Source organism: Stigmatopora argus, chromosome 12 (genome assembly GCF_051989625.1).
Source record: "Stigmatopora argus isolate UIUO_Sarg chromosome 12, RoL_Sarg_1.0, whole genome shotgun sequence".
Classification (NCBI taxonomy): domain Eukaryota; kingdom Metazoa; phylum Chordata; class Actinopteri; order Syngnathiformes; family Syngnathidae; genus Stigmatopora; species Stigmatopora argus.
The window spans coordinates 17,923,539-17,946,885 of NC_135398.1; the positions used below are offsets into that span (position 1 = coordinate 17,923,539).

Sequence of the window (23,347 nt, forward strand, 5' to 3'; positions counted from 1 at the left end):
CTATTAACACAATTTGGATGCCATTATCACTATAAATCAATAGTACTTTGGAATTTCATATCAAGCACTGTCTGTGTTTTTCCCAGTGCTCCCAAATTTCGCATAGCAGATTTGTTTCTCCCCTTCAAATTTCACATTTGGAGTACTGCTGCTTTTTCATTAAAAATTTCCTTGGACGAAATATTTTTCCATAATTTGTCGTTGCCATCCGTGAAACGGCTTATTGGCAAATTCCGAAATCGATTCCAATTTGCTAAATCATTTTCCACCTTGATACCTAACCGATTGATCATATCTCGGTGGTCGGCCAATCAAAAACACAAAAGGGACAAACAACCATTCACGCTCACACTCATTTTCAGACATATTCTCATAGTCCTTCATTCTTACGACTCACGCTAAAGCATATTTCATCTGTTGATGAGCAAAACAATGAATTATCATCCGTGCACTGATGACAAGTCATGATGTTTATTGCATCTCAGCGAAATTATGCCTATCCTAAATTAATTATTTTATCTAAACTTGCCAGCTACAATTTACCTAATAATTTGGATCAATGCCATTTCTGCATTGTCTTCATGTTTGATATCATTAATAATTTGGATGATTCCTAATCCTTAAGTCTAAATCGCAAATCCCTCTCTTTTTGCTAAAATAGCTAAATTGCACTTGTTGAATTGCTATTCTGCTCCAAGTTTGTGTTTATTTAATATAAGAGCCATTTTTGTAGCTCACTCTTACCCCAATTAAAATTTTGAGAAACTAACCTTCCACTTAGCCATTTCCTAATTATAAATTTCCGTGTCTAATAGAGGACCCATAATTTGTCACTAATATATCCCCATACTGTCAACTATCTCACTTTCTCCATTTCTCCATCTCTCCCTGTTTGCGCAGAGGGAGGGGGCCTTGGGCTGGGCTGGTGGGGGCTCGCTTTCTCCCCTGGCTCTAGGTGATAAAAAACAAACAGTTTTCTTTTGTTATCTTTGGGTGAGGGGTGTTCGCATCTGTGAAGGGGGTGCTGGCCGTGACCACTGGACCGAGCCGGCGAGGCCATGTAGGGAGATCTAATGAACTCTCTTTAAGCTGTTAACTATTATTCCTTCACAAGGCATGCATTAAAATGGCTTTTATTAATGCCAATAACTCTAACATAAAAGCACAGCGTTCAACACATATATATATTGTTTAATATTGTTACACATTCAGGATGAGCATTACTATTCCTAATAAGCAAATATATTGATTAATATAGTAAGCATGTTTATAATAAGGCTTTCTATTCCTAAATAAGCATTGCAAACACATTTATAATAATGATTACTCCAACAGTTTGTTATTGTTATTCACGGAAGTTGTTTGTAAGGAAAGTCGCGTCCTGTGTGGGATGCGGTGAAAGTCGCTTTTCTATGTGAACTGTGCGTGAAAGTTGCGGACTGTGTGATCGCGCTGGAAAAGCCATATGCTTTTTTGAAACAAAGTCACTATTTCTAGGTGAATAAGCGCCGATGAAAACTCATACACTTTTATCGAAATAAACGGGCCTGTGTGAACCTCAGGGAGAAACTGTGTGACTCGATCAGTTTCTGTGTGCACTTTGAAAATCCTTGTAAAGAAAAAAACTAAGAATATGGCAAGTTCAGAGGTTGAGGAAAAATATAGGTGAATCATGAGGGTGGAATGAATATGTAGACTGTATAGAATGAATGAGACAACTTGGGGCAGATGAGCGGAGTCGAGCTGAGTCAGCAGTTGGAAAAAAAGAAAGTGGTGAAGTCAGAAAGAAAATGGAAAAGTGTTTTGAAGAGAAGAATGGTGATTGATTGCTTTGAGAGAAGTAATTAATAGATTTGTTTTGTTGGTTTCGGAATGTTGAGAATTGTGCTGTTTGGAGAAAGAGTTTTTCGGATAACAGAATGTTTGGGGTAAATTGTTGGATGGCTTTCACCGTGCATAGAGAGACAGAGAGAGATGGAGGGGATTGCCCTCTCTCCCACAAGCACATCCCAAACTCTCTCTATATCATGTTTGTGACGATTTCCAAGTTAATAGTTTATAAGGATATGTTTCTAAGTATCAATTTAAATGTTGTTTTATTTGATTTTTTTCCAGAATTCTGATTGGTGTTGTAGGCTATCTTCATATGAATTTTTGCCTTTTTTCTTTTTCTCTTCTTTTGAACTTTATCGACTTTGGTTTCATTTTGCTTTTGGTAACACATTTACAAAGCTAATTCAATTATCACAGTAGGGATGCCCAGAGGGAGGAATTGTGCCTTTGTTCCTGACTGTCTAGACAGGCAGAGGAGGATCCCAAACTTGACAGGCATTTAGTTAACACTTTTAAATTTATCCAAGATGATTTGATATGCATGTAACTAAATTAACTTGGCAATTAATTTTGTGAAATTAACTACCAGTTGTTTTTGTCTTTTGATGTTGAAGTGGGTAATGGATAGAAATGTAACTAGATTTTTATTTTCTGCCTGACTATTGAAAAATATTGATTAAGAAAGTTTTATAGATGATAGACAAACTACAAAGACAATGGAATGTTACATTAGTTTTTAAAAAAGCTACTAGATTGGGGTATTTTGAATTTCAAACAACTGAGTTTAATATGCAACGCGATACACATTATTGAATGAATTGGGACTTCTTGATTAGTACGCATTTTATAAGTAATGAGCTTTAATTGCTATTTTGTCGAGTCAATGATGATGACAAAGCCTATGTCCGATTATTATTATCATTATTATTATAATTATTATTATTATTATTAAAGGGCAGTTATGTAGTCAAGCTAAAATAATTAACCCTGACGAACAGGGGTTGGGGTGGTTACATTTTAGTGGGTTCAATTTTTTCTACGACAACACACTCGTAAACGGAACAAACACATTTAAATTAACTTGGATTAATATATACAGACAAACTCAAACATACGTTTAATGTAACTTTACACAAAACTGAATTCTAATTTTGTTTTAATCTTTTTTTTACCTTTGTTCTGGCCGGGTTAGTTGTTTGCCACGCTTCCACCCTCACGTTCGCTATCGATGGGCTGTTTGCTGTTGTACTATTCCCTAATATTCCGAAAAAGATGCACACAAATGTCCTCACAATAGGATAACGCACGACTACTTGCCAACGAGAAGCAGTCTTGTATCAGCAATCGCTCCGCTGCTCATAAGAACATCAGGGGCACTGGCTCGCAACTCCCTTTTTGTAACATCTCTGGTCGCAACCGCTTTGAACGGTGCCTATGAGAGAGATGTGACCAGAAACACTATTACAAAGAGGGAGTTGCGAGCCAGTGCCCCTGATGTTCTTATGAGCAGCGAACGAGAAGTAATATAATACTCCTCGTATTAGATAATAATAACAGGAAATGCAACAGCTGAGCTTACCCACGTATTGATTGTGGGTGAAGTTTCATTCTGAGAAAGAGTCTATCAGCGTTGTGTGCACGAGTATACTTCATTACCCAGAAAGCCCTCTTTTTGCCCGCGCATGCCCGTTGTGCGTTTACTGGTCGAAACTAGTCTGAATAAATCGTTCATTCCTCGTAGATATAGTAGTTATACACAAAAGAGATGCGGCAAAAAAAGACAGTGCGCTACAATGATAAACAGCCTCTCATGTCATGGCATCTCGAAATTTTAATTGTATCGCGAGCGAATTATTCGATCGAAATTTTCGTCGTAACATGAGCATGTTGTATGACGAGCATGTTGTATCACGAGGTACCACTGTACTGTTTATTCAGGTGTAAACTCTATACGCCGTTCTTACAGAGCCAGAATAATCCTGAGTGGTAATAAAAGCGGAATCATCATTTTTAAGGACCGACTTGCACCAGAAGTTCAAGGAACTGAACTGTGGCATCTGTAATATTGTGTTTGTTGCAATATTGTGGAATATTGAGGTGCCTGTTAGTCTAGTTCAGGGGTGTCAAACCGGTCCTCAAAGGGCCGCCGTGGGTGCAGGTTTTTATTCCAACTCAACAAGAGGATACCTTTTGCAAGTGTAATCAGTTAATTAAAGTCAGGTGCTACTTATTTTAGAAGACACCTGATTGGTTAAAATGTCGGCACTGGATCGGTTGGAACAAAGACCAGGACCCACTGCGGCCCTTGGCGGAATCGTTTTGACACATGTGGTCTAGATAACAACTACTGTGGCAGATAGAAACATGTGTTCATGAGCCAGGGTCAGCCTGGCCTTAAAGATATCAGACATAACCGAAACGATGACAAAGGAGGGCAGATGTTCTTCACGTTCTCACTGTACTGTGCTCAGATGTCAGACACAATTGCGAAGGACGGTGGATATCCTTCACTGTTCTATGCTCAAGCTTTAAAAGACGCCAAGTTTTTCCCATAAAGTAGGTCTTGCTTCTTGTCTGCAACCAGAGCATGTTGTGCATTTTCAACCACAACACTATCACTCCCTCAGGCATGCAACAAATATTTACATTTAATTTGCATAGGTCATCTCTTCCCAACAAATTTACATGGCTCTGCTCAGATACCAGAACTGGCATTGTAGTTGTTTCTCCCCTCACCATTAGTTGAACTGGAGCTGTCATTGATATTGTTTGAAGAATCTCACTGTTTTGACGAATTTGCCAGACATCGGAAGGTCTGAATCGTATTTTGGGTTTACACAAATATTGGTTGCTCCAGTGTAGACCAATATAGTAATTTGTTTCCCTGCAATTTGGACTTATATTACTGGTTCATTTTTTGTTATTGATGTGACTATTGGCAACTGACTTTCCTCTGCAGGATTCTCTGGGCACCCCTAATATTCATTATTCGGCCCACCGCATGGATTAAATGGACCCGAATATTGTCGTTGCAAGTTGGAGACTTGAGCCTGTGAGGGTTGATTGCCAAAACCTCCCTGGTACTCATCAGGATCCGTCTATGGATTAGAAAGGCAATTCTGTCGAATGTGACCGGGCTGTTGGCTTTCCCCTACATCTTGGAGGAGCCTGAGGAGGAACGCCTTGCTGCTGATTTCTCCTCCTTGCTCCGCCCTTTGGTGCCGTCTGAGACTGCCTCCTAAACTGTGGCACTTGGTTGGCTCTTGCTTGGTGGGCATACCCATTGACGACTGGATGGGGTAGGACTGACGGGGCTGTTGGAGGTGGAGGTAGTGGAGGTGGAGGTAGTGGTGGTGGCGCCACGCTTCGCTTGGAATCTTCGGCTGAGGCTTGAACTCTCCTCTTGCTCTTGGTGGACAGTTCCCCAACCTGTAGCTGAGCTACTTTTCTTTGCAGTCCTTTGTCTTGGTCCTCTAGCCGTTGTTCATTCTGTCGGTCTTTTTCGATAGCATGTACCACATGCTCACAGAACTCTCGATGTGTCTTTGACACTTGTCCAACAACATCCTCCTGTCTGCTTCTCACTGGAGTTGGCATGGTTTCAACAACCGCCGTTTTAAATACCGTCATCATCAGAGGACTGTTGTCAATCTCCTCTTCTGTTTCCTGTTTCCACCTTTTGAGCTGCCGGCTGATGCATTTGGCAGGGTTTTCAGTATAAGTGATCGGCTGTCCTTTGGGATCAATCTTCATTGGATATTCCCTCCGCAGTGTTTCCCACAAGTCTCTGCGCTACGGATTGAACTCAATTCTATCCGCCTTTGGGTTACGCATCCAAGGATGTCTGCTCAGGTATAGAACATTTTCCATTGTTGGTATTCCCAGAACTCTAGCCTCACAGCTCTGGGGCTCAGGGTTCAAATCCATGTAACGTCCACCTGTGTGGAGTTTGCATGTTCTCCTCGGGCCTGCGTGGGTTTCCTCCGGGTACTACGGTTTCCTTCCACATTCCAAAAACATGCATGGTACGCTGATTGGGCACTCTAAATTGCCCCTACTTATGGGTGTGAGACTGGATGGTTGTCCGTCTCCTCGTGCCCTGCTGGCCACCGATTCAGGGTGTCCCTCGCCTCTGGCCCGGAGACAGCTGGTATTGGCTCCACCAACCTCCGCGTGACCCAAATGAGGATAAAGCGGTTCAGAAAATGAGATGAGATATTAATACAGTGCAGTCTTTTCATATACCTAAAACTGAAATATTTACTAAATAAACTTCATGATAGTTGTATTTTTGTATAAGCGTAAAACCATGTAATTGTCATGATCGCCTCGGGTGCGTGGTGAGGACAGAACCCTGGATGAGAGGCAGGAAAAAAGTGGCGAAAGTTCTGGTGCACAACTCAGGGTTTTAATGACCAAATCCTCAATACAAAAGTGACAAATAAACAGGGGAAAACCCACACTGACGAAGAGGCAAAAACATGACTTATGTGGATGGGGAAACACAAGGTGCACGCGGTAATACTCCCACTTAAATGCAAGAACTAATTCTAAACTACAAACAGCTGGCCACGAGAGGAAGGGAAACCAGGAGGGTGATACGTACACATCACACAGACAGCACACACAAGGAAAACACTCACAAACACACACACACCTGCACCCAAAAACCCCAACAAAATGTGACAGTAATATGGTATGTAGTAGTAATAGGGGTGATCTACTTCGCGTTTTTTTTGATTATCGCAGGGATTACTGTATTTATTTTCAATCCGTTCGCCATCCCTTGGTCCAATTGATGGCAGCTAGGCTCCTTTCACGTGGTGGCAGCAGGAAGACCACACAGGTGGCCACAAGGATGTGCCAAATTGAATGCGTGTAGTAATAGTTTTCCTCGGTCTCAGCAAAAATGTACAAACACATCCCAACGCCAACACATAGCGTTCCAGGGAGAAGGTAGAATACCCATCTCTGCCAGGATGGTGGGTAACAATGGCGACGCTTAACCCCATGGTACACCTGTAAACACGTAAAAGTTGTCAGTTTGAGTATTTTTAAATATTCCCATGCAAATCGATACATTCCGGATCAGAGCAATACAATTAAAATACTGTCAAAAAACCATTTGGTGTCATGTTTGGTGGTCGGCTGCATGGCGAAGTACAACCCAGTATGTAGGAAAAAAGGTGGCAAAAATTGCTGGTGCAAAAAGTTGGCTTTTAATGACAAAAATGGTGAATACAAAAGTGACAAAATAAACCAGGAACACGCATACTGACAAAAAGGGCAAAAAAAACATGACTTACTGGACGGGACACACAAGGTAATGGTAGCAATACTCCCACGCCAGTGATCACCAAACACTCTCCTTATATGCACACAAAGGCTAGTCAAATAAACTCAAAGGGACAAGGACAGAGGGACAGGAACAGGCTGAATAAGCTGGTCAGGAGGGCCAGCTCTGTTCTGGGCTGTTTTTTGGACTGTGGAAGAAGTGGGAGAGCGGAGGATGCTGACCAGGACGATGTCCATCATGGACAGCACCTCCCACCCCCTGCATGAGTCTGTGGAGTGTCTCCGAAGCTCTTTCACAATACACTGCTGCACCCTCATTGCAGGAAGGAGCGCTTCCGCAGATCCTTTCTCCCATCAGCTGTCAGGCCTCTTTAAATAAAAATGGCTGAGTGTTAAGACCTACCGTATGCATGCATGTACATCTGTTTATGTATGTACATATGTGCTTATATATGTGTATGTATATATACGGCCTGTTAGGCCCTTTAATCCGGCCCGCCGACGTTGTCCAAATTATTATTAAAAAAAATTCCCAAGATGGTGCCGTCACGCGGAAGCCAGTGGCAGTAGCTCTGTCCACTCTTATTTGTTTTTCGTGTTTTACAACCCTTCTATCTTTTTTTAAATTACATTTTAATATTTCTTAATACATTCCTTTTTACTTTACTTTGTACTTTATACTTTTTACTTTAATGTTTTTACAACTTTCTTTGTTCTGTTAGCCTGGCTTCTTTCTGCCACTTCTTTTTTGGAACCATCAGCCATGCCTACGCAGTCACACACATGGGACTAGCTGTTACAATACGCAGCAAAAGGAGCAACACCTCAAGCCCGCTGGAAATTCGGAGCTGGACAAAAGTGCCGGGAGAAGAAGCAACGCTTCTGACCAACCATTCCATCATGGGACAAGATGGAAGAGCTGTCAGCGCTTACCAGGCCGGAAGCGGAGTCCTACTCTGCTCCTGTTGTCTTCAGCTCCAGACTACTGAGGAACTGTGCGGATAAGCTTGGAAGAGTGACTCTGCATATTCTCTACCTCGGTCACAGTCTGCAGAAGTTCCCCATCTTGTGGAAGACTTCCTGTGTGTGGTTCCAGTTTTTGTCCAACTTTACAACGTCTTTTTGAGTCTGTAGCCGTTTTAGCTACCGCAACCAAGATGGCGCCGTTCAAGTGGCAGCCGGCGGCGGTAGCTCCGTCCACTCTTGCTCGTTTTGTTTTTGCTGCTTTTCTGTCTTAATGATCTGATTTGGTGATTCATAATGATCCCATTTACTTTGATTTGCTTTGTACTGTAACAATGAAATTTCCCGAATACGGGATGAATAAAGTTATCCAATCCAATATTTCAGCAACACGCTTATTTATTTATATATTTATTCATGTATTTATTTATTAACTTACTTATTACCTATCTATTTATGTCTAAAATGCCTTTCCTATTTCTGCATCCTCACCCTCCTGCTACTGTGACAACGAAATTTCCCAAATACGGGATGAATAAAGTTATCCAATCCAAAACACCTGGCTACGAGAGGGTGGGAAAACACGCACACGCACACGCACACACACACACACACACACACACACACACACACACCAACATCTTAAACAGAATGTGACATTTGGGAATGTCATATTGTCATATAAGATTCAAACAGGGACTGTCCTCACTGGTCGCACGTGTCTCATATGTTGCGCCACCTGAGAGGGTACAGGGTTGGGTGTCAGGGTTCAGTGATGTCAGCATCCCACCCACGCCGATTTGCGGGTTGTCCCATGACGCAACCCTGAGTCGCAATGAAGGTTGAGGGCTAACAATTATTATGTACATTAGTAGCATCATCAGCCCATCTCGCCTGCTGAGCCGGGAAGGTGGAGCAGACGATAGAGCTAGAAAGCCTGACCACATTGTGACCACAGCATTGGAGGTCATCTGTAAGCTAGAGAGAGGTTGGTGAGACCTAAAACTGCAGAAAACAGAGCAGCATGGCCACGGAGGGGCCCCCAGCCCACAAGCAAAAGAGTGTCAACATTGGTTCTCCTGGGATCCGGTGAGACTAACTTCCCTGATCCTGGACTAGAGCGGAGAGTCAGTAATGTAACCTGCCTCTAGACCAAATCTACAAAGTCTTTTGCGGGAGATGGGTAGAGGTAGGGGAGTTCCGGGCCTTGGGTTTAATAACATTAAGATACTATTTGCCTGTAACAGCACTCATACTGGTCAAGGCAAGGTAATATCAACCACAGTCCTGTGTTTTGTGTAGTGAGCGACTGATATAAGTTGTTTAGGACCGATACCGATTTTTAGTAGTTGGAGGAGGCAGATAATCGTTATTTGGAGTGGATATTCAATTGCAGTAAGTGTAAAAAAATGCAAGACCTGAACTTTATAGGATTTGATTAAATCAAATAAATCCAGATGTGCCTGTACTTAGGAATGCCTCTGGGTATGAAATTTTCAGGTTACAAAAGCTTTTTATACTACATTCCCCATATTCGTTATTTTGTTTTGAAATTGTCACGGATGCATTGCTTCTTACTTAACAATCTCACTAAACTCTACTGGGCTCTCATTGGCTGTCTCACAACAACACATTTTAAGATTCTCTTATGTCCTTTTGACTGCCGTTCGTCGTCATGGAGGTCTGACGGTGTTTTTTGTTGAGTTTTTCCAAGTGTGGTTAAAACAGCTTCTATTTTCATCATCATGCCTCCCAAGAAAATAACCAGTGCGAATAAAAAGAAGCTGGTCCCGTTATCCATAGAAGATAAACTGAAGGTGTTTGAAAAATATGAAGAGAAATTTCACCAACTTTCCATCCTCATAGAAAAAACACATCCACAAAAAGTGTTCACGAGTCGTGCGATCGCCCACATTGACGACGATTGTCTTCAGCATTTTAGAATCATTATTAAAAGTCGTCAAAGACAATCGTCTTTGGATAGCTTTTTAACTTTTTAAATGTTTAACGTCGGCTGCGGTGAAGTTGAACCCAAGATGCAGGAAAAGAGGTGGCGAAATTGCTGGTGCAAAACTTACCGTATTTGCTCGCATATAAGCCGTCCGCACGTATGAGCCACACTGAAAATTTTACAATTTCTCACATATAAGCTGTCCCATGATTCCCAATTTTCATCTCCATAGTCATGGTTTTAATAGAGAGTACAAATGTGTTCCTTTGAAGGGAATATCTTCAGAAAAATAATCACAAGAATTTCTGAGATACTGTATAAATCAAAACCACATTATTAGGGTCAATATCATAAGGAAGTTAATATGCCTGTCTTTGTAAATGCAAAATATCAAATTATTCAATTTGAAAAAAGAAATAAGTCTATCATCGCGTCGGCCTCACAGCTCTGGGGTCCTGGGTTCAAATCCAAGTCACATCCACCTGTGTGGAGTTTGCATGATCTCTGCGTGGGTTTTCTCCGGGTACTCCGGTTTCCTCCCACATTCCCAAAACATGCAAGGTAGACTAATTGGACACTCTAAATTGCCACTAGGTATGGGTTTGAGTGTGGATGGTTGTCCGTCTCCTTCTGCCCTGCTATTGGGTGGCCACCGATTCAGAGTGTCCCCCGCCTCCGGCCCGGAGTCAGCTAGGATAGGCTCCAGCTTCCTCCGCGACTCTAATGGGGATAAAGTGGTTCAGAAAATGAGATGAGAATAAGTCTACCTTAATGAGAACCTGATGCTTTCTAATTACGAAATTTAAATTTTCTTACCAGAAGATGTTGTGGCAGCCATATTGCTTCTTATGTCAAAATATCTCGATATCGATGGCTCATATTACTCCAATAGTTGTCACTTTTGAACAAGAAATACATCAATAAAAATCAAAGAGGAATTTTGTTTTATTACAAAATCAAGGCTTCTCACGTCTGGCCAGTCAGAGCACATTTAACTAGGTATAGACGGCAGCGCCCTAGGTAAGCTGGCCGCCCCCCACCTAGGTAAGATGGCCGTGCCCCGAGCGAGATGCATACGTTTTTTTTCTTGAATTTCATTCATAGACGTCAAAACAAATTTTGTTTAGCGTTTTATCTGTTTATATTTTCTCAATTTTGAAATAAATGACCATTCGCTTGCGTAATGACGTCACGATGCAATTGCGCCGTGACACGATGATGTCACGGCGCCGTCAACTTGCAGTTTCGTGCAGGTCGTGTTTTTATGCGCATATAAGCCGTACCCTCGATTCAGTCGTCGTTACTTTGGTTTCCTCCCACATTTCAAAAACATGCAAGGTAGGCTGGTTGAACACTCTAAATTGCTCCTAAGTACGAGTGTGAGCATGAATGGTTGTCCATCTTCTTCTGCCCTGCGATTGGCTGGCCACCAATTAAAGGTGTGCCTGGCCTGGTCAGCTGGGATATCCTCCAGCACCCCCCGCAATCCCTTGTGAGGATAAGCGGTTTAGAAAATAAATGAATGAAAAAAATGTATATATTTAGATATACTAAAGAAGTGACAGTCAAAATGATCTTATTATACCCCTATATTTATTGAGAAGTATATTGAGGATTCTAACAACTTGTTGACGTATGTTATTGAATGTATCCTCATCCTCATTAGGGTTGTGTCATTAGCTGTCTCCAGGCCAGAGATGGGGGACACCCTGAATCAGTGGCCAGCCGATTACAGGGCACAAGGAGATGGACAACAATGCACGCTCACACCCATACCCAGGGGCAATTTAGAGTGTCCATTCAGCCGACCATGCATGTTTTTTGAATGTGGGAGGAAACCGGAGTACCCGGAAGAAACCCACATGGGCAACATGCAACAGGGAAACTCCACACAGATAGACCGACATGGACTTGAACCCAGGACCCCAGAGCTGTGAGGCCGACGTGCTAACCACTCACGCCACCGGTCTGCCCAATGAATGTACAATTACACTTAATTTGTATGGTGGCACGACAACAGAAGGTTAAGGCATTAGATTTGCTTTGGTGCTGGTGTGTCTCTATATTTGCGTGTGTTTATGACCAATAAAGTGTGCTGCTAACTGAAGCAAAGCAGTCGCAACAACATCAAAGCCCTTTACTTAACGAGCAGTTGGTTGTTTATGTTGAAGCTGGAGAGAGCTGGCAGGAGAGAGAGAAGCGCGGCTGCATATAAGCTGAAATAACCTACCGTATTTATTTGAGTAGAACGGACAAAATTTGTACCAAAAAAACTGAAGCAAAGTGCGCGTTATACACGAATGCCAGTGAAACACTGCCCTCTGCCGGTGAAAAAGTCCCCTCTGCAGCTGTTATGTATAATGGGAGAGGTAGAACCTGTCTTTATCCGCCAGAAGGCGACAATCTACATTATTTTACAAAAGCCAGTCCTCTCCAAATAGCCTTGGCAAGTTTATAGGATAATATTGGGTTGTATTTTTTTAAAAAAGTTGCTCCAGGGAAACAAGTCTGCCCAGTGATCGCTATCCTGCTCAAGAAGAATGGAATACATTTTTTGATGAATCTGATGATGATCAATCAGACTTTGAAAAATTTGAAATATTATGGTGATGAACTAGACTTTAATGATTTAATATTGTAAATTCCATTTGAGAATTGTGTTCTTATTGGTAGTCGTTTGTTTTACCAGGTTTCCATACCACATGTTGTGAATAAATGTTTTGTCATGGCGACATGTGTTCAGCATTTCAGTGCAACTCGAAAAGCCCCAGTGAGCGAATAACGCACTCAAAGGGAACATGGCTGCTCATGCTTGAGAAAAACTGTAAAAGTGAGCAACGGGTCTGGCCAAACACAAGGTTTGTGCTATGGGAATCATTCACCATTAGTATCTAGTACTAAATGTGTTAAAAAAAAAACGAATCAGCGATATTACATTGAATGATTCTTATATTGATTCTAAATTTGTCTGTGCTAATGAGGTCAGAAATATATTAAACGGAGCCGCCTCGTGGTGTAGAGGCTCACTCAGCTAACTACAGTGCGGGCAGGCGCAGGCTCAATTCCTGCTGGTGGCAGTATGATTGGGAGTGCGGATGGTCGTTTGTCTCTCTGTGTGCCCTACGACTGACTGGCGACCAGGTGTAGTCTGCCTTTTGCCTGAAGACAGCAATCCCAGCAACCCTCTTGAGGATGGGCAGTATGGAAGATGAATGAATGCATTAGGGCTAGATCGCCTAAAAGTTGATGAGTAGGAACTTGTACTTGATTCATTAATTGATCAGAAGCCAGTGAAGTTGATGGAGTATGGGAGTGATGTGATGGGTAAAAAGGGTCGTGTGATGAGGCGTGCTGCCGAGTTTTGGACGAGATGCAGTTGCTGGAGGGATTTGTTTGGAAGACCGAAAATGTCGTTTGATGTCCATTTTTTTTTCCAAAATGATTTTAAAACATTTCAATAATTTACTTAAAGAAAGTGTAGTCTCAGGATTAATTGGGATCGAATCGCAACCTGTGAATTGTGATACTAATCGTATCGCCCGATATGAGGCAAGACAGACTTTAATTGAATTGCCCGGTCACAAATATTAAATAAATCAATTTGTGCAGCAAGATAAAACTACCCAATGGAAACAGAAGCAGTGAAGCAGCATACATTCATCTCCTCTCATCTCCTCTCATCTCCTCCCATCCCCTTCACTCCCCTTCACTCCCCTCCCCTGATGTTCATTATTGTCAATCCACGACGAGCACAGAAATCCAGCAATAGAACACCACTCGGGTTCGCTGTCATTGCCCACGTGAGCATTGAAGTACTCTAGCAGAACGAGGGAGTCCTCCGAAGGAGCACTCTCCAACACGGTACTCGGACGTTTGGTCGCCGGACTTTTGGTCGGTGGACTTTTGATCGGCGGAATTTTGGTCGCAGACTTTTGGTCGCCCGGACGTTTGGTAGAACAGACGTTAGGTCCCCCGGACTTTTGGTCGCTGGACCTTTGGTAGAACAGGTTCAAATTATGACAGAGAGAGGGAGAGTTTAAAGTTTAATATCTAAATACTGTTGAAACCAGCTCTCAAAATACTGTTGAAACGATCTAAATACTGTCTAAATACTGTTGAAACGATCTAAATACTGTCTAAATACTGTTGAAACGATCTAAATACTGTCTAAATACTGTTGAAACGATCTAAATACTGTTGGAACCAGCTCTCAAAATACTGTTGAAACGATCTAAATACTGTTGAAACGATCTAAATACTGTCTAAATACTGTTGAAACCAGCTCTCAAAATTATATTCATGATCTAAATACTGTTGAAACCAGCTCTCAAAATTATATTCATGATCTAAATACTGTTGAAACCAGCTCTCAAAATCATATTCATTATCTAAATACTGTTGAAACTAGCTCTCAAAATTATATTCATGTGATTCATGAGAGGGAGAGTTTAATATCTAAATATCTAATATCAAAATATCAATAAGAGCACTCATTTAACACATCAGCTGCTGCCATTGACTGTCATAGGCGTCCAAATTAACCTTCATTCTCTCTGGGAGAAATAAGAGCACTCATTTAAGACATCGGCTGCTGCCATTGACTGTCATAGGCGTCCATTTAACACACATTATTATTTTATTAAACAAATAAAAGTGGGGATGTTTTGATTAAATGTTTCGACATCCGGGTGCCACGCAAGATCTACATCCGGGTTACCACGCTAATGCTAATGTAAGGGGAAGGTGACGCCGTCCAGATTTTGCTATCCCCTTATGGAATGTGAGAGAAAAGACATTGCTGGGAATACCACGCACAAATTATTCAGTTGAAGGTTGGCACCGCGTATTTCAACATAGAATGTCAGTCTCCCATCCAAATTTGGTACACGGTCGATTGGTCGCCGGTCTTTTGGTCACCGGTCTTTTGGTCGCGGTCTTTAGGTCGCCCGGAAATTTGGTCGTCGTCTTTTGGGTCGCCGGTCTTTTGGTCACCGGTCTTTTGGTCGCGGTCTTTAGGTCGCCCGGAAATTTGGTCGTCGTCTTTTGGGTCGCCGGTCTTTTTTGTCGCCGGTCTTTTGGTCGCCTGATCGGCTGCTGCCATCTACTGTCAATTTATTCAGTGCAAATGAGACACGTCGGGGTGCCCCTGTGCTCAACAAAGAAATATGCACTCCCCACTTTTCTTGAAACTGTCTGTGCTCATCACCGACCTTTCTCTTCACGGCAGGCTTTGAAATAGACATCTCTGGGGCTCTGTAATATGTGTTTCCACTTGGAATGAGTCTCGGGTTGAACTTAAACTTTAACCCTTTAACAGTCGCGCGGGTCTGCGGCGCATGTGCACTTTCGCTCTCCGATCGTATTGGATTACAGCAGTTCTCTGAATTTCTCAAGTGTCATGTTAACGCACTTATTGTTAAGTTTCAGTTTCACTCGCGGAAATGGCTACAGACAGGCTGGATCACGGATCATAGCGCCTCATTCAGTTCTATGCTGAGAGCAGCGGAGGACTGTGCGCGCCGAGCGGAGTGATCGGCTTCACGGCTTCTCCTCCGCCCAGCTGATTGGGGGAATGAATGAGTGAGCGAGGCACTGGACAGCCCGGCCGATGTCCCGCCCTCCAGAGCTGTATACCTCACCGTGATTGGTTCATTCAGCTCCGAACACAACAAGTGCCATTCTATCAATCTTGCGGGCCACACGAACATTAATCTTTCATATTAAGACGGGGGCCGCAAATTATTGTCCCGGGGGCCGCAGTATGCCCGCGGGCCGCGAGTTTGAGACCACTGATCTAAAGTATTTCAACATTGGAAGTTCTCCCAGAGAGAATGAAGGTTCATTGGACGCCTATGACAGTAGATGGCAGCAGCCGATGTGTTAAATGAGTGCTCTTATTGATATTTTGATATTGGATATTTAGATATTAAACTCTCCCTCTCATGAATCAAATGAATTTAATTTTGAGAGCTGGTTTCAACAGTATTTAGATCATGAATATAATTTTGAGAGCTGGTTTCAACAGTATTTAGACAGTATTTAGATCGTTTCAACAGTATTTAGATCATTTCAACAGTATTTAGATCGTTTCAACAGTATTTAGATCATTTCAACAGTATTTAGATCGTTTCAACAGTATTTTGAGAGCTGGTTTCAACAGTATTTAGACAGTATCCTTTCAACAGTATTTAGACCCGGGGTGTCAAACCGGTCCTCAAAGGGCCGCAGTGGGTGCAGGTTTTCATTCCAACTCAACAAGAGGATACCTTTTGCAAGTGTAATCAGTTAATTAAAGTCAGGTGCTACTTATTTTAGAAGACACCTGATTGGTTAAAATGTCGGCACTGGATCGGTTGGAACAAAAACCAGGACCCACTGCGGCCCTCGGCGGAATCGGTTTGACACGTGATTTAGACAGTATTTAGATCGTTTCAACAGTATTTTGAGAGCAGGTTTCAACAGTATTTAGACCAGGGGTGTCAAACCGGTCCTCAAAGGGCCGCAGTGGGTGCAGGTTTTCATTCCAACTCAACAAGAGGATACCTTTTGCAAGTGTAATCAGTTAACTAAAGTCAGGTGCTACTTATTTTAGAAGACACCTGATTGGTTAAAATGTCGGCACTGGATTGGTTGGAACAAAGACCAGGACCCACTGCGGCCCTCGGCGGAATCGGTTTGAGGCATGTGATTTAGACAGTATTTAGATCGTTTCAACAGTATTTAGACAGTATTTAGATCGTTTCAGCTGTATTTAAACAGTATTTAGATCGTTTCAACAGTATTTAGATCAATTCAACAGTATTTAGACGATATTTAGATCGTTTCAACAGTATTTAGACAGTATTTAGATCAATTCAACAGTATTTAGATCGTTTCAACAGTATTTAGATCGTTTCAGCAGTATTTAGACAGTATTTAGATCGTTTCAACAGTATTTAGACAGTATTTAGATCGTTTCAACAGTATTTAGACAGTATTTAGATTGTTTCAACAGTATTTAGATCGTTTGAACAGTATTTTGAGAGCTGGTATCAACAGTATTTAGGGAGTATTTAGATCGTTTGAACAGTATTTTGAGAGCTGGTATCAACAGTATTTAGGCAGTATTTAGATCGTTTCAACAGTATTTAGACAGTATTTAGATTGTTTCAACAGTATTTAGATCGTTTGAACAGTATTTTGAGAGCTGGTATCAACAGTATTTAGGGAGTATTTAGATCGTTTGAACAGTATTTTGAGAGCTGGTATCAACAGTATTTAGGCAGTATTTAGATCGTTTCAACAGTATTTAGACAGTATTTAGATTGTTTCAACAGTATTTAGACAGTATTTAGATTGTTTCAACAGTATTTAGACAGTATTTAGATCGTTTCAACAGTATTTAGATCGTTTCAACAGTATTTTGAAAGCTTGTTTCAACAGTATTTAGATCATTTCAACAGTATTTTGAGAGCTGGTTTCAACAGTATTTTGACAGTATTTAGATCGTTTCAACAGTATTTAGATTGTTTCAACAGTATTTTGAGAGCTGGTTTGAACAGTATTTAGATATTAAACTCTAAACTCTTCCTCTCTCTGTCATAATTTGAACCTGTTCTACCAAAAGTCCGGCGACCAAAAGTCCGGGCGACCAAACGTCCGGGGACCAAAAGTCTGGTCACGCTCCAGTACCCCCTCCAAGGACTCCAAAAAAGGGTGGGTACTCTGAACCTTGTGCATACACACAAACAACAGTTAGGTCCCCTCCCCCACCTGAAGATGGAAGGATGCTACCCTCTCGTCCACCGCTCGTAAACCCCAACATACAGGCACTGAACCGGGGGGCAACAAGTATGCCCACACCCGCTCCCGGAGAGAATGAAGGTTCATTGGACGCCTATGACAGTAGATGGCAGCAGCCGAAGTGTTAAATGAGTGCTCTTATTGATATTAGATATTTAGATTTTAAACTCTCTCATGAATCACATGAATATAATTTTGAGAGGTGGTTTCAACAGTATTTAGATCATGAATATAATTTTGAGAGCTGGTTTCAACAGTATTTAGATCGTTTCAACAGTATTTTGAGAGCTGGTTTCAACAGTATTTTGACAGTATTTAGATCGTTTCAACAGTATTTAGACAGTATTTAGATCGTTTCAACAGTATTTAGACAGTATTTAGATCGTTTCAACAGTATTTAGACAGTATTTAGATCGTTTCAACAGTATTTAGACAGTATTTAGATCGTTTCAACAGTATTTAGATCGTTTCAACAGTATTTAGACAGTATTTAGATCGTTTCAATAGTATTTAGATCGTTTCAACAGTATTTAGACAGTATTTAGATCGTTTCAACAGTATTTTGACAGTATTTAGATCGTTTCAACAGCATTTAGATCGTTTCAACAGTATTTAGATCGTTTCAACAGTATTTTGAGAGCTGGTTTCAACAGCATTTAGATCGTTTCAACAGTATTTAGACAGTATTTTGAGAGCTGGTTTCAACAGCATTTAGATCGTTTCAACAGTATTTAGACAGTATTTAGATCGTTTCAACAGTATTTAGACATTATTTACATCGTTTCAACAGTATTTAGACATTATTTAGATAGTTTCAACAGTATTTAGATTGTTTCAACAGTATTTTGAGAGCTGGTTTTAACAGTATTTAGATATTAAACTCTTCCTCTCTCTGTCATAATTTGAACCTGTTCTACCAAAAGTCCGGCGACCAAAAGTCCGGGCGACCAAACGTCCGGGGACCAAAAGTCCGCGACCAAAAGTCCGGCGACCAAAAGTCCGGCGACCAAACGTCTGGTCACGCTCCAGTACCCCCTCCAAGGACTCCAAAAAAGGGTGGGTACTCTGAACCTTGTGCATACACACAAACAACAGTTAGGTCCCCTCCCCCACCTGAAGATGGAAGGATGCTACCCTCTCGTCCACCGCTCGTAAAACCCAACATACAGGCACTGAACCGGGGGGCACAAGTATGCCCACACCCTCTCGACGCCTCTAACCGTGAGAAACTCCAGAGTGGAAGAGTGTCCAATGCCCCCTCGAGAGTGGTACGAGAACCCAAGCTGTGCGTAGAGGTGAGCGCGACTACACCAAGCCAGAATTTCTCGACCACACGCACTAGCTCAATCTCTTTCCCAACCACAGAGGTGATTTTCCACGTCCCAGGAGCCAGTTTTTGGAGCTGGGCATCGGACCGCCAAGGAACCCTCCTTTGGCTGATGCCCAGCTTTCCACGCAACCGACCTCTTTGGCCCCTCTCATAGGTGGTGAGCCTATATGAGGGGGAACCCACGTCGCCTCTTCGGGCTGTAGGCCCGGCCACCAGGCGCTCGCTATTGTGCGCCTCCTCCGGGCCTGGCTCCACAGTGTGGCCTGTCAGGAGCGGCCTGTTTGTCCCTCCTGACGTGCCATCAGAGAGCGGCTGCGGTCAATCTGCTGATTGCTTCCTGTTTTGGTATTTAAAGATCAATGAGTCCTAGTACCATTGTCGGATCGTTACTTCTGTTCCTGCATGCGCCCAGCATGCTGCCGTTTTGGTTCCAAGCCATTGTTGATTTGTAGATCCCAGTTGATTTATTAAAAGATGTTGTTTGAAGCTAACTGCCTCAATTCCCCTCCTGCTTCCTGCGCCTGGGTCCTAATCCATTCCCGATTGCGCCACGACGACGCGGTGCGATCCTAACAGGGCCTCGGTGACCCAGGTCCGGGCGAGGGAAATCGTAGTCCATAGTTCTTTCTCGTCATAGGTCTTCTGAGCCATTCTTCGTCTGGTCCCTCACCTCAGACCAGTTTTCCATGGGTGACCCTACTCGGAGCAACATAGCTCCAAGGATCACTGGGACACACGAACCCCACCACCGCGATAAGGTGACTCGCTGGGGATACATATTTTTATGTAAATCACTAATTTCTCTTAGTCTCAACTTCTGAAATAAAATACTCCACACTGATTGGCATCCATCACTTACCCAAATGCCTGCCATGAAAATTAAAGCAGAGAGAATAGGGCCCAGCATGTTCCACAGCCCTCTGCGGTCCAGCTGTAGTGACATAGCAATAAGCAGGGTGCCAAGAAGAAACAAAGTCTACAAGCACAAACAGAGAGATGCAAACCATGTATTACCATAAATTGCTATGGAAAATAATATGTATTAGCATAACGTCCATTTTCCTTACATATTTCATTATGTTCCTGACACGAGCCATGCACAAAATAGTGACCCATATGGAGCAAATGGATCCGAGGAAGTCACAGTACTGGAGAGTGTCATAACTCATTATGCACAGCACGACTTTACCCGGCTGGTCACAGGCATGGTAGAACTGTAGTACACAAAAGTACACACAACATTAAATGCGTAAATTTTACCCCATATTTATGATCAATAACTCTGTATTTGAGGGTTACCGTCGAAAAGAACATGGTAAAGAGGTAAACTGACGCCTCTGTAATGTATAAGCGTTTGATGGCAACCACAATTGCCGGCACAAAGCTGAGATTACTGAGCGTGAGCAGAAGTGTGGCTGTGAACTGTCGGGTGAAAGACTGAGCTGCTGAGTCATCAGTGCAGCCCCAACCCCTCCAACCTTAACACACACACACAAATAAAGTATATTAACAACATTAATTCATGCCTGTCAACTGATCCAGTTTTCTCGTATTTTGTACTGGATTTTCAATCTTGATATCATTTTCAATCTGACATGAAATGCATATTAAAAAAATTAAATAAACATAGTAGCATCTACACATGGGGTTTTTTATTTAATGGGGCTAACATGCAAACTTTGCAGTTTAAAAACAGTAAATAGGTTGAAACTGTGTTTCAATATCTTCAATTTTTTTTATCTTATTTTAGGAATCTTTTAAAATTTAAATCTGTACAAAGTGCTTTCCATAGGAACTGTTACGTCTTTGGGGAGATGTCGAGGCAAGGTTACGAGGAATAGGACCCAATCGCAGGGAAGCAGGCGAGGACGAGGGAAGTAGTGTTCATACCAAAACTTTAATAACTTAGGCAGGATCTTAGAAAATAACAAAGACTTAGAAACCAAATCACGAAACCAAACCTGACTAGGGAAAACACGGGGAATCGAGGAACGAGGTAACGCAGACACATGGCAAGGGAAATAATGCAGATGATCCAACAAATGACGTAATAATCAGTCGGGTTTAAATAGACAAAACAGGAACTAATTTTAAATGACGCAAAAAGTAGTCAGGCGGGCGTCCCCGCTGGCCCATGACAAAGGGTGGGAGTGGCCGGTCCGGTGGGCGTCTGCACCGGGCCATTAGGAGGCGTGGGAGTGGCTTGGACGGGCAGGGTTGGGCGAGGAGCTAACTCATAGGCTCGAGTGTCCAGCCCCTCCTTCCGCTTCTCACTTCGGCGTGGCGCTCGCCGCCCCCGTCCGGGAGGACAGCATAGCACGCGGGCCGCCACGCGGTGGCCCATTGTAGATGGCCAGCCGACACGGGGAATCCAGGTCGGAGTAATCGGAGAAGAAGGCGGGGTCAAGGTCCTCCGGGGGAAGGTAGGTTGTATAGAAGTCCTAATCGGCTGAGGGAAATACAGTCTCAGTCCCAATCTCCAGCCCACAAATCAATTAGCTCATGACTGTCCTCACAATCAGAAAAATCAGAGTCCAAACACAGATAGCTGGGGCAATCAACAGAGGGCGATGGAGGCTGAGGATTCTCCCTCCATTGAGGAAATGAATAGCTAGAGTCCGAATCCAGATAACTAGGGCGATGAACAGGGGGCAATGGAATTCGGGTATTCTCACTTTCGAGCAAGTAGCCAGGAGCGACGGAGTGAGGGATGGGGCCGGTAATCGGGGGGAGTATGAGCTGGATGGCTGTCGTCTGTAGCTTCCCGCTGGGTCCATGCGGGTCGAATTGTTCTGTTACGTCTTTGGGGAGACGTCTAGGCGAGGTTACGAGGAATAGGACCCAATCGCAGGGAAGCAGGCAAGGATGGCGGAAGTAGTGCTCATACCAAAACTTTAATAACTTAGGCAGGATCTTAGAAAATAACAAAGACTCACAAAACAAAACCTGACTAGGGAAAACACAGGGAATTGAGGAACGAGGTAACGCAGACACATGGCAAGGGAAATAACGCAGATCCGACAAATGACGTAATAATCAGTCGGGTTTAAATAGATAAAACAGGAACTAATTTTAAATGACGCGCAGCTGCGTGATCGCAACGGCAAGGCAGGAGGGACAAGCAAGAGTAGGGAAACAAACATCAGAACACAGAGATTAAGCAATGGAAAAACAATAACAACAAGTCCTAACAGGAACTGTTTAAATAGGCATTAGTCTACTGGTTCCCTCAGGCCAATTTGATTTGATAAAACAGAATTTATGTTACAAACATTCATTCATTCATTTTATGAACCGCTTATCCTCACAAGGGTCGCAGGGGATGCTGGAGCCTTCCCACCAGGCTCAGGACACCCTGAATTGGTAGCCAGCCTATCGCAGGGCACAAGGAGATGAACAACCATTCACACTCACACCGAGCTTCAGACCAATCATTCCATCTATTAATATGGGGGAAAGTGAGATTCCTCCCCGATAAGATGGAAGAGCTGTCGGCCCTTACCAGGCCGGAAACGGAGTTATGGTGTTGTACTCTGTTACTGTTGATTCTTCCGCTCCAGACTACTGAGGGACTGTGCGGATAAGCTTGGAAGAGTGACTCTGCATATGTTAAACCTCGGTCTCAGTCTGCAGAAGTTCACCATCTTGTGGAAGACTTCCTGTGTGTGGTTCCAGTTTTATCCAACTCTACAATGTCTTTTTCTTGTGTCTGTATCCGTTTTTGCTAATGCAACCAAGATGGCGCCGCTCAAGTGGCAGCCGGTAGCAGTAGCTCCGTCCGCTCTTGCTCGTTTGGTGTTTTTGCTGCTTTTCTATCTTTTTTTAATTGCATTATTTCTTAATGCTTTCCCATATACTTTGCTTTGCTTTGTACTTTGTGCTTTGTTATTCTGCGACCTTTGCAACTCGACCCCACCCGTCGTGTGGTTTGGTTTCTTTGTGCTATTCCTTGACGTCTTTGGAGCCGTTCAGCCGTGCCTCCGCTGTCATGCACGCAGGATCAGCGGTGAGCAGTAGAGGATAGTGCCAGGAGAAGAGGCAATGCTCCAGACCGAGCATTCCATCATTGTTATGGGGGCGTGAGATCTCTCCCCGGTCAGATGGAGGAGCTGCCTGTGCTTGCTGGGCTGCTTGTGTGCTTTGAAGCCCCTCACCGGCCTATCCGCCCGCTGCAGCTGACTAGGTGATAGAAC

General features: G+C 42.9%; 1 protein-coding gene across 5 annotated transcripts in view; it reads right to left on the reverse strand.

Moving 5' to 3' along the window:
• Positions 1–6,219: 6,219 nt before the first annotated feature.
• pgap6 (post-glycosylphosphatidylinositol attachment to proteins 6) overlaps positions 6,220–23,347 on the reverse strand; it is a 70,450-nt gene continuing 53,322 nt past the window's right edge. For 3 of the 5 annotated variants that reach the window (XM_077614772.1, XM_077614773.1, XM_077614770.1), the window contains 4 exons: positions 20,454–20,632; positions 20,222–20,368; positions 20,014–20,130; positions 6,220–6,852 (listed from right to left, as the gene is read on the reverse strand). In XM_077614772.1, the coding sequence (XP_077470898.1) occupies positions 6,601–6,852; positions 20,014–20,130; positions 20,222–20,368; positions 20,454–20,632 (695 nt within the window). In that variant the 3' untranslated portion in view covers positions 6,220–6,600. Of the gene's footprint in view, positions 10,763–10,840; positions 10,941–20,013; positions 20,131–20,221; positions 20,369–20,453; positions 20,633–23,347 lie in introns of those variants that run through there. The other 2 variants (XR_013304150.1, XM_077614771.1) reach the window with 2 other exon arrangements.